Source organism: Notothenia coriiceps, unplaced genomic scaffold (genome assembly GCF_000735185.1).
Source record: "Notothenia coriiceps isolate Sejong01 unplaced genomic scaffold, NC01 NC01_scaffold00035945, whole genome shotgun sequence".
NCBI lineage: Eukaryota > Metazoa > Chordata > Actinopteri > Perciformes > Nototheniidae > Notothenia > Notothenia coriiceps.
Window position 1 is genome coordinate 28,825 of NW_011368646.1, and position 9,793 is coordinate 38,617.

At 39.1% G+C, this 9,793-nt stretch overlaps 2 protein-coding genes across 2 annotated transcripts in view; one reads left to right on the forward strand and one right to left on the reverse strand.

The window, feature by feature from the left end:
• Nucleotides 1-218: 218 nt before the first annotated feature.
• Nucleotides 219-5,512, forward strand: LOC104963290 (CMP-N-acetylneuraminate-beta-galactosamide-alpha-2,3-sialyltransferase 2-like). Its single transcript, XM_010791858.1, has 3 exons — nt 219-685; nt 991-1,110; nt 1,866-5,512. The coding sequence occupies exons 1-3, from the start codon at nt 548-550 to the stop codon at nt 2,031-2,033; spliced, it is 426 nt and encodes a 141-aa protein (XP_010790160.1). The 5' UTR covers nt 219-547; the 3' UTR covers nt 2,034-5,512.
• The window catches only part of unm_sa1614 (un-named sa1614), a 17,364-nt gene continuing 12,182 nt past the window's right edge, over nt 4,612-9,793 (reverse strand). Inside the window, exons 23-26 of the mRNA XM_010791862.1 lie at nt 9,509-9,552; nt 8,719-8,870; nt 7,981-8,106; nt 4,612-7,178 (exon numbers count right to left, since the gene is read on the reverse strand). Coding sequence (XP_010790164.1) covers nt 7,104-7,178; nt 7,981-8,106; nt 8,719-8,870; nt 9,509-9,552 — 397 coding nt within the window. The 3' untranslated portion in view covers nt 4,612-7,103. The remainder of the gene's footprint in view (nt 7,179-7,980; nt 8,107-8,718; nt 8,871-9,508; nt 9,553-9,793) is intronic.

The window sequence follows — 9,793 nt, forward strand, 5'->3', positions numbered from 1 at the left end:
CCCGCTGTGAAGCTTTTCTTGTTTCCATAGCAACAACTACTTCCTGTCAACAGCGTAAACTCGCCTTCAAAATAAAGCCAAGCCAAATTACACTTAAGACATATACAACTGCAACGAAAGTAACAAACACAATGCAATATCCTTTTCAATTTCAAAGAACATAAATTGGGTTACATGAACAAATAACTATAAAACAACAATACTGTAGAATAACAAAAAGAATGCCGTGAATAAACCGAAATACACGTGTCGAAGCGGTTCGCTGCTGATTACTACGCACAAAAATGGTATTCCGGACACCCCTACAAATATCTAATCTTGATCTTAATTGAAAAAACCCTAATATACAAACATTGTAGAAACAATGTTTAATAATGGTTAAAAAAGATCCAATTAGTAAGTAAACTTCAATAATATACAATTATAATAACAGAAGATAAATTACCATACAGTTTGACTTTTTAGTTCTTAGTTTTGTGTTTATACATTTGAGAATACATAAGCATCAAAATGAGGGCTAACTTTTATTGTTTAGCATTGTTGTACAATGTTCCATATCTTTTATATGGTACTGTATTTTCTAAAATACAGTCCTGACATAAACTCTGACCGGTATTTATTTGTGTGCTGTGTGTCCAGGACCTACATGAGGGTTAAAGAACGAGTGGAGGCTGATAAAGACAAGGTAAAATAAATGTTCCATCATGCCCTCTGATTACACTCTGTTGTTGTTTTTACTACTTCCTCCGCCCTTAAGAAGAAGTTTTGACTTCTGCTTTTAAGTGTCACGCTTTTATTAGAATTTTCACTTCTGGTTTCAGTAACTGAAAAATATGTTCATACATGTGGGCGTTTCCAAAATGTCACCCAGAACACCCTATTATCTGTATAATCACACAGATGATACTGCAAGTTTAAGAACATATGAGATAAACACCAGAAAGCCTGTGAACACTCTCATATGTATCATAATGGTAACACTGGGTGCAGGTTCTGGTGGTGAACCCGGTGTTCTTCAAGTACGCTCACGAGCGGTGGACCGAGGGTCACGGGCGCTACCCGTCCACTGGCATGCTGGCCCTCATCTTCGCTCTGCACACCTGCGACCAGGTAGGAGGGGCGAGGGCTTCAGGGGGATATGATCCACACAACTGTGTTATAGCATTTAAAAGATAAAGAACCTCAATATGCCCTGCCCTAAGATGACCACTTTCCTCAAGTTCATGGCAAACTATAATATAACCTTGAAATTGCATACTATATTATGCCTTTTTTGATATACTATTCTATTACTTTTTATGACATTTTACACTATATCACTTTTTTCCAATATTTGTTATGTAGTACATAAGACTTTATTAATTAATTTTTATGACATACTATACTATCACTTTTTAATTGCATACTATACTATTACTTAGTGTGACGTACTATTCTGTGACTTTTTATGACATACTATGATATTTCAAATGGTATTTTGACTATACTTTTATGACTCAGTATAGTATATGACTTTTTTATGACTTGATTTTTTTCTATTACGTTTTTATTACTTTTAATGACATATACTATAATTATGCTTTACTATGCCTTTTTGCAATTAATTTATCGTCATACTTTACTTTTAGTTTTTTTATGATTTCTTATTAACAGTATACTATTACTTTATATGACATTTTATAATATAACTTTTTTTATGTCACCTTTGACTTTTGACAAACTATACTATGACATTTTGATGACAATGTAATGCCATACCATTCATAACTTTTTATTGCATACTATACCATGACATTTACAATAAAGTTACTACTATATGTCATATATATCATGATGTCATGACATCACTTCCTGTCTTCGTTCAGGTGTCCGTGTTCGGTTACGGCGCCGACAAGCAGGGGAACTGGCACCATTACTGGGAAGAGAACCGCAACGCTGGAGCCTTCAGAAAGACCGGCGTCCACAGCGCCGACTTCGAGACAGAGATCATCCAACAGCTGGTCAAAGAGGGCAAGATCAGTCTGCACCTGTGACCCCTGACCCCCAGACCCACTGACCCCCAGACCCACTTCCCACCAGACCACAGCCTGATGGACTGACATGAATAAAGACTGAAAGACGTGCCGACTGATGGACTGACCAACATAAAACTGGAGTTCATTGTCTTGATTGATTGGTTCACAAAGTGCCAATATTTATAGTGAAATTCTGTCCATGGTGATCTCTTTACCTGTCTTATCAGTACAAACCCAAAGATGTTCTGTTTAATATTAAATATAAAACTCTTAATTAATTAATATTTGGCATTAAAGATAACTAAAGAGAGGATTAATTGATTATCTAAAAAGGTAGCTATTATTTTTAACTGACCTATTGTTGCAGCTCTAGTGCTGACTGACCCACAGACAGACCTGCTGACTGAAGGATCCTCTGCTCACTCAGCAGATCATTCTTAGCTCAATTGACAGAGAACCAGCTACATCTCGTCTGGTATCCAGCGGAGTCTAGTTGAAAGTGTCTTTGCAGTCCCAGCTGTGCTAAAATCGGAGTCAACTCTGGACCTTATGTGCCTGCCAGATGTGTCTGTTGGGATTCGGACAGGAGTCAGACCTGTACTTCTTGCACATCAATCACCACGTCTGCCTTGAGTAAGAAACCCATTAATGCCGGAGTGAAGCCGCAGTTGGGTATTGACATTGTTGAATACCTGGATTACCTGTGGATGGAGCCTTTCAGGATGGAGGAGCTAAACCTGCCACTTCACTTGAAGTATGCAGCTTAGATCTCCTCCCTCTGCCTCCTCGCTGGTTTAATTGAAATCCAGCTTAACATGAACATAAATACAGATTTACGGGACCTTCCACTGCTTAAACAGACCTTATGTTGCTGTCTGGGACTGCGAAGATGGACCACACAAGTTGTGCTCTAAGCGGGGAAACAACCACAGACTTTTTATATATTTGATTTGATTTTATAGATATTATACAGGGATAACCTCTTTTTTTATTTTGTATTAAAGCACTTTGCCCTTAAGAAGAAAAGGCACAAAAGGGCCATGTTGTTGCTTTCTCTGTCCAACAAAGACTTTCTTTTCTATTTGATATCATTTATAATCCACCCATTTATTCTGAATGAAACAAACCGTTCTGATCCAGAGGATGTCTCGGTCCGGACAGACTTTAAGTGGAAATGGGACAAAGTCTTTAAGTGTTTTTTAACGTCTACATTTTTGGAATGTAAGCCAATGATGCTTCCTGTCTCGACCATATATGGAACTGGAAACAATGAGTGGGAGGAGCCTGTGTGAGGTTCTCAGCCTGTGTTTAAACTCCTTCATGATGATTCAACAGTCTGCAGTTTTCAGTGGTTTCTCTCACAAAACAGAAGTTTAATGTTTTAAGGGACAACTTTTTTTAGATCCACTAGCTGAAAAAGTTATTGAAAAGCGAAAACTCTGCAGCTTTACATAGCTTCCTTTGTTGTTGAAGACTGTTTCACTTGTGATGTAACTCTTCTGATTCAAAGACGAGGAAACAGTGCAAGACTAAATTAAAGATTTATTTTTAAAAAACGTAGCAAAGTCAAACAATCAGCAACACCACCAGTGTGGGCGGTGCATGGATGAGAGGGAGATGTACAGTAGTGCAATGTAAGTCCAACCAAAAAACCACCAACCATATGAATGAAGACGGACCGACCAGTCCAGCAGGAAGCAGCTGGACTTCCTGTTTAAAGGGAGACGACAGCGCGCTGTCACACCTGTGCTGTGAAAAAACTTGCTGTTTTTCAATCACAGCCGTCTGAATGTTTGTGGCTTCGTTTACACTATGAGAAGTTTCAGGACGTTTCACACTGGGGAAGTTTGAGTCTGAATCTGAGTTCCATTGTCCATCTCAGATAGATAATGGACTTTTTCTTTGCATTTCTGTTTTGTATGATGGGGAAAATTCAGAGTTTGGTGTACCTTCTAAGCATAATATGCAGAACATTTAAGTAATTTGCATCCAGCAGCCGTCCATATTAAGAAAGTATAATTTGGACAGAATATACATCAAACTGTTATTAATTTATTCGTCAATTTGTCAGTCTTCCACGTTGTAATTTAGATTTTATGTGTTGTTTTTAATGGTCACTTTTAAATTGGTGTTTTCACTTTGTTTTTGTTGTGGAAAAAAGTAATTAACGGATATTTTGTCATATATTTGTTTATTTTTATTGACACAGATGTTGACTTTTTAAAGAGAGATATCACAAACTGTAACTCTTAATTTAGCTAATGTTAGCCTTTTTGTGTTGCTTTTGGGAAGGAACAGAAACACATTTATCGTGTATATGCATCTCAATGAATATTTCATTTGGGGTTAAATTGAGCATTTGCATTTAAAATATTTTTCTTTCTTTTTAAAAAGGCAGCTAAATGATGAGCAACTAGCGTTGACCAGCCATACATTAGTATCACCCTAAACTCAGTGCTCTGCCTTTAGTTCTGTTAGCAGTACGTCATCAAACTTCTGTTTTTTAATCTCAAATTTGGACAATAGGTTTCCTGGCTGAGACTCCCAGGTTGACCATGTATTGGATTGGGAAAATTGTAAATACTATAGTTTTTCTGGCGCTCCATTTCCAGATTCAGACCAACTTGCCAGTGTGAAATGGTTTCAAAGCTCAGTCTGCTTCAAACTAACTTGTTGATGCAACGTCTAAAGGCCTGCAGAATGTGTGGTGTGAAAATCCTGCCGTCATATATTCCTCCTGGCAGCATCTCACTGCTTCCTTGAATGCCGTCCAAAATATCTGAGTCTGTGTAAGATGCAGCTGTTGGAGAGTGGGTTTTTAGACGATCCAACAAGCACTTTAAAGCAGACTGAGGGCTCTATATGATCATGGATGCTGAATTATTATCTGGAGGCTCTGCTGGCTTCTCTGCTGCTAACTTTGGCTGCAGTTAAATGCTCTATTAAACCCCATCTGCTGAGTCATCTCAAGCTGGGGTTTAATCTGAAACATCTGCTGCTTGTTTTATAGTTTTAGCAGAGATTTAACACTTTGATGGCTCCCGATTTTATGAGGGACATTGAGCAGCTAAATGACAGAGCAGCAGCCCTCCAGAGTCCTGAGCTGGACTTCACATCCGGAGGGAAGGTTTTGGAGTTTGCTGACTTTAGTTGTAGTAAAAATATGTACTTCCTCACACTAAAGAAAGACAAGTTTGCTGTGAGTATAAATCAAAAGTTGTGCTTATTAATGGTCTTCCTGCAGTCTGGGAATTTAGATTTTTCCACTAGGAATTGGAAGGTGCCGATTAAATCAAATAAACCAATCATGAAGTATGTTCACTTATCATAGCTTTAATCAGCGCTTCATGTTTAAAATGACTGTTTGATAAAAGGACATTTCAGTTTAATTTAGCAAACAACCTACTGATCATTGATTCATTCGTAGTTGCAGAGAGAAGCACTGTGATTTTTCAAAACAACACCGCTGTCACTTTGAATAAAATGAAACAAAAGTACGTGTGTTTTGTTCTTCCAAAGGCTCTGGAGGTACATGTTGGCACAATCAAACACTGATGAAGATGTCTATAAAAGTCCCCTTGGCAGTTTATTTCTGCCGCCATGATAAAAATAAACATTTGCTCAGTTTCCAGTACAAGATGTTGACTTTTAAATTGTTATCAGTAGATACCAAATAATAAATGTGGTTTTCATCATACATCAATCAATTCAATATTTTTCTCTGATGAAACGTCTTGTAACTTTACTGCAAACATGTTTTTCTTTAACACAATACTTTTTCTAGTTGTATGTGTTTTGACACTCTTGTTTTTTTTATCAGCATCGTTTCTGAAACTAGCACGTTTCTCATGATGGAAGAGTTAGGCTGTTGTAGCGCGTTTGCACCAGTCGACCACCTTATTAATGTGTATGTACTATTTACAAAAAAATGTGTCCATTAGCCTGAAAAATCTTATTTCAATGTGAAAAGATCGCATTTTATGAGAAACTGAGCAGATGTATTTTTGAAATGATAGCAGTACCTGCTGTGCTTACTGAGGTGTTTGGAATCTTCAGACATCGAGAATCAGTCTCATTTCAATATCCCACAATCCTTTGTGCTCTGGTCACTTGTCAAGTGGAGGCCCTAGACTAATTTTAGACCCCTGCTCCCAAAACCGCCCTGGCCCTTGTCAGACCTGATAAGCCCTGCCCCTCGAAGGTGACAAAGCCTGAGACAGGACAGAAGAGCTGCACAGGATGAAAAACCATGGAGTGGTGCAGTGATACACTTTGTAAGCCCACCCAGAAGTTAGCATCGCAAGAGCTCCCGCGGCAAAAAGCCAATTGGATTTATCCAACCAACCTCTTTAAGACACATTTAAGTTTCAGACATTCAACAGTGGGCTGACGCATTTTATGTTGGAGAAATAAATGTGAAAACCTAATTAGTCTGTGCTAACCACTTGCCTTACTTCAGGTAGCTAACATAAAACACATTAAAAACCCATTGAATTTGTGACGAGGGAACCTGAACTGTTAAAATGCTAACTCATTTCAGATGTTTAGAACTTATTCCTGCATCACTCCATGAATATATTAAAATAAGTAAATAACAGAAAAAAGTCGTTCAGTTGCACTTCAAAATAAAAGTCCAGTGGATTGTTTTATTTTGAAGTGTAGTACCTATGTGCTTAATACAAATAAATAAATAAATAATAGCACGGTCAACACTTGTCGCTGACCTGTTTGTGCGACATACAGATACAGATACATACATACAGATACATACAGATTCTTCACGGAAAAGGTCAACTGTATTGTCTCCATGGCAACAAAAGCCGCTGGTTGCTGTGACAACATGAACTGTGCCTGGACCATTGGTCATCACAGGAAGCCGTCCGGTCCTGGGAGAAGCAGAGGGACACAATCCTGGGGTTCTGCTGCCTTGGTTCCCCTGGCTTCCAGGTTCTAGTTCTCTAGGCAGACTGGATCTGTACGGGTCCAGGTTCTGGTTCTCCAGGCTGACTGGATCTGTACGGGTCCAGGTTCTGGTTCTCCAGGCGGACTGGATCTATACGGGTCCAGTTTCTGTTGGTTTGGTCCAGGTCAGTCGGAGAGCAGCTGGACGAAGGAGGACGGGAACAAACCCCTCTGGTCCGGTTCTTCCTCTATGTAACCATGCTGCATACACATTCACACACGTGATTACAATTTGAACATGGACTCCATACAACAATGTTCATTTTGACACCAAATTTAGATATGGTTTTACTCCTTAGATAAAAAATATATTAGTTTTAGGCATTTTTGATTGGATTAGATTGGAATATAATCATATCAAAACAAACTAAGTAAGAAAAAAAAGCAATAACAGGAGAAATTAACACTTTTAAAGGTTTGGTCATTAAGTATTTTTCTTTGAAGAAATCTGAGCGTTTGCCATCTTTGTTGTGTACTTTACCATAGTGACATGTTGGGTGTTTCTCAATGTCGAGGAAGGCTGCTCCAGAGCCACTATTTTAAGCATACTACGTAATTGAGTGCCGCAGAAGGACTGTTCCAATGTCCAGCATACCTTGGAATTCTACCGAGGCCGGCTTACTTCGTAGCGAGACATTTCGAGGCTGCACATATGTAGACTCCACGGTCTTAAAATCCCCACAATGCTTTGCGCACGGACCAATTTCCAAATCTTTGGCGGAAATCGCGCTCCATTTAAGGCGGGGCCTCGCATATGACGCACACCTGCACACCTGTTAGCCTGTTCCACAATTCTTCGTTTTCCGAGGCTAGGAAGGATTCTTGCCTCGCTTCTGAAGCAACTGACTCGGAAGACATGTGCTACCAAGCAAGCGTCCTCGACATAGAGAAACATTGAGAAACACCCGTTATGTCCATCAGGAGGCCAGTGGAAAAAGCACCTTCACAGTTGTAGAAGTAGGCCAATGGGAGTACCAATCAGAGTCGGGTTTCTGATACTTACCCACCAATCACTGTCCTCCTTGCCCAGGACCACCAGCACCTGACCCTCAAAGAAGCTCAGCTCATCGTGGTGGTCGGCCTGGCAGTCGTACAGCGCCTCCACCCGGCGGCTCGTCGCACCCCGAGGCTGGTGGAGGTAAGCAAAAAACACGATAATAATAAATATGTCTCGATAATATTAAATATGAATTAAAATAAATGTTCATCATGATTGCTTAGGCATCAGTAGGAGGTGGAACCTTTGTCTTTCATTTGGGGCTGATCAGCTGTTGAGTGCGGTTTCTAAGGCACTGCTGGAGTGTTGCTATGTGGTTTCAATGGTGAATCTAACTGAGTCACATAATAGTAAAACCTATTTAAAAATTGTGTTTAGTTTTTAACCCTTTTTATATTGTAGTACTACTACAACATAAATAAAGGATTGGGCATCTTCTGCCACTACTGAGAACAGGCAATACAGACATAAACCTGTGTATAATCTTATAGTATTAAACTGATCAAAAAGTGAATAGATGCATATTAAATGTATAGAGTGCCTTCAATACAGAGTATTGGGACATCCAAGTACAGCGAATAATTGCTATGCAACTGTAGAAAAGACACTATGTTCAAAACATCAAGTTTCATTTTTCTTCTTTCTTCCCCATATGTAGCCCCCCAGGGGAACTCTTGATTATAAGTGCTTTGAAGGGAGTTTACGGTTATGAAGATTTAAGTAAATTGTTTTTGAAGATCTCACCAATGATGTTCGAGGAAGCGGCTGGGGGGAGGGGCGGTTGTCGTTCTCAAAGCTCTGAGAGCGGTGATTGGTGGGAGAGCCGTTGGGCGGGGCTTTCCTGGCAGGGTGCAGGAAGTGAGAGGAGCTACCGTCACTGTCCGCCCTCCGAAAACCTCAGAAAGAGAGAGAAAATGTCATTGTTAATATATCAATGAGGAACCGGAAGGTTTAGTTCTAACAGCAACTCTTTTTTTTTTACTTGTTAAATGTGTTCATATAAAAATTATAAAGCAATATACATAGCATTGAAATAAAAATAAAAACAGAGGAGAGAAGAGTAAGAAAATTTATGTTAGCTGGAAAATATAACTTGCTCATTGAATTAAAGTAGGACAGTTAACATTTTGTTTCCTTATCGCTATGCAAGAAATGCATTTTAAATCATAAAAATGTTTTCAGAACGACGTATTAAAATCTAGGTAATATAACTATAATGTCAAACCAGGAAAATCCACATTGGAAAAAATTGAATTAAATTATAAACAATTTGTGGATACAAAAAATTGCTGCAGCTTTAAAATAAAGTATTACAAAAATAAAGCAAACAAAATACTATAATAATTACTTAAAGTAATGAATGTAAATATTATGTTTTACAGTCTAACCAGCAGTAGAGAAATTCCAGGAGCCAATACAAATGAAATCTCCTGTGCCGACACACACATAGCTACGTTCATCACAGTGACATATGATAGATCCACCAGACTGCAGACTAATACAACAGACGTGGATGTTTCCGAACAGGAAGTACCTCTCTCTGGACGTTCAGTCAGCGAGCTGAGAGGAGAAGATGGGCTGGAGAGAGAGAGAGAGAGAGAGAGAGAGAGAGAGAGAGAGAGAGAGAGAGAGAGAGAGAGAGAGAGAGAGAGAGAGAGAGAGAGAGAGAGAGACGAGTAGTAGAGAGTACGTACGTACGTACGTACGTACGTAGTACGTACGTACGTACGTACGTACGTAACGTACGTACGTAACGTACGTACGTACGTAACGTAACGTAACGTAACGTAACGTAACGTACGTAACGGTAACGTAACGT

What these genes read in the sequence shown, in the direction of transcription:
- LOC104963290 (XM_010791858.1), top strand. Translation starts at nt 548, where the DNA reads ATGTTCCATATCTTTTATATGGTACTGTATTTTCTAAAATACAGTCCT. An exon ending in TGGAGGCTGATAAAGACAAG is followed by an intron (nt 686 to 990) that starts GTAAAATAAATG and finishes CACTGGGTGCAG; the next exon opens with GTTCTGGTGGTGAACCCGGT. An exon ending in CTCTGCACACCTGCGACCAG is followed by an intron (nt 1,111 to 1,865) that starts GTAGGAGGGGCG and finishes GTCTTCGTTCAG; the next exon opens with GTGTCCGTGTTCGGTTACGG.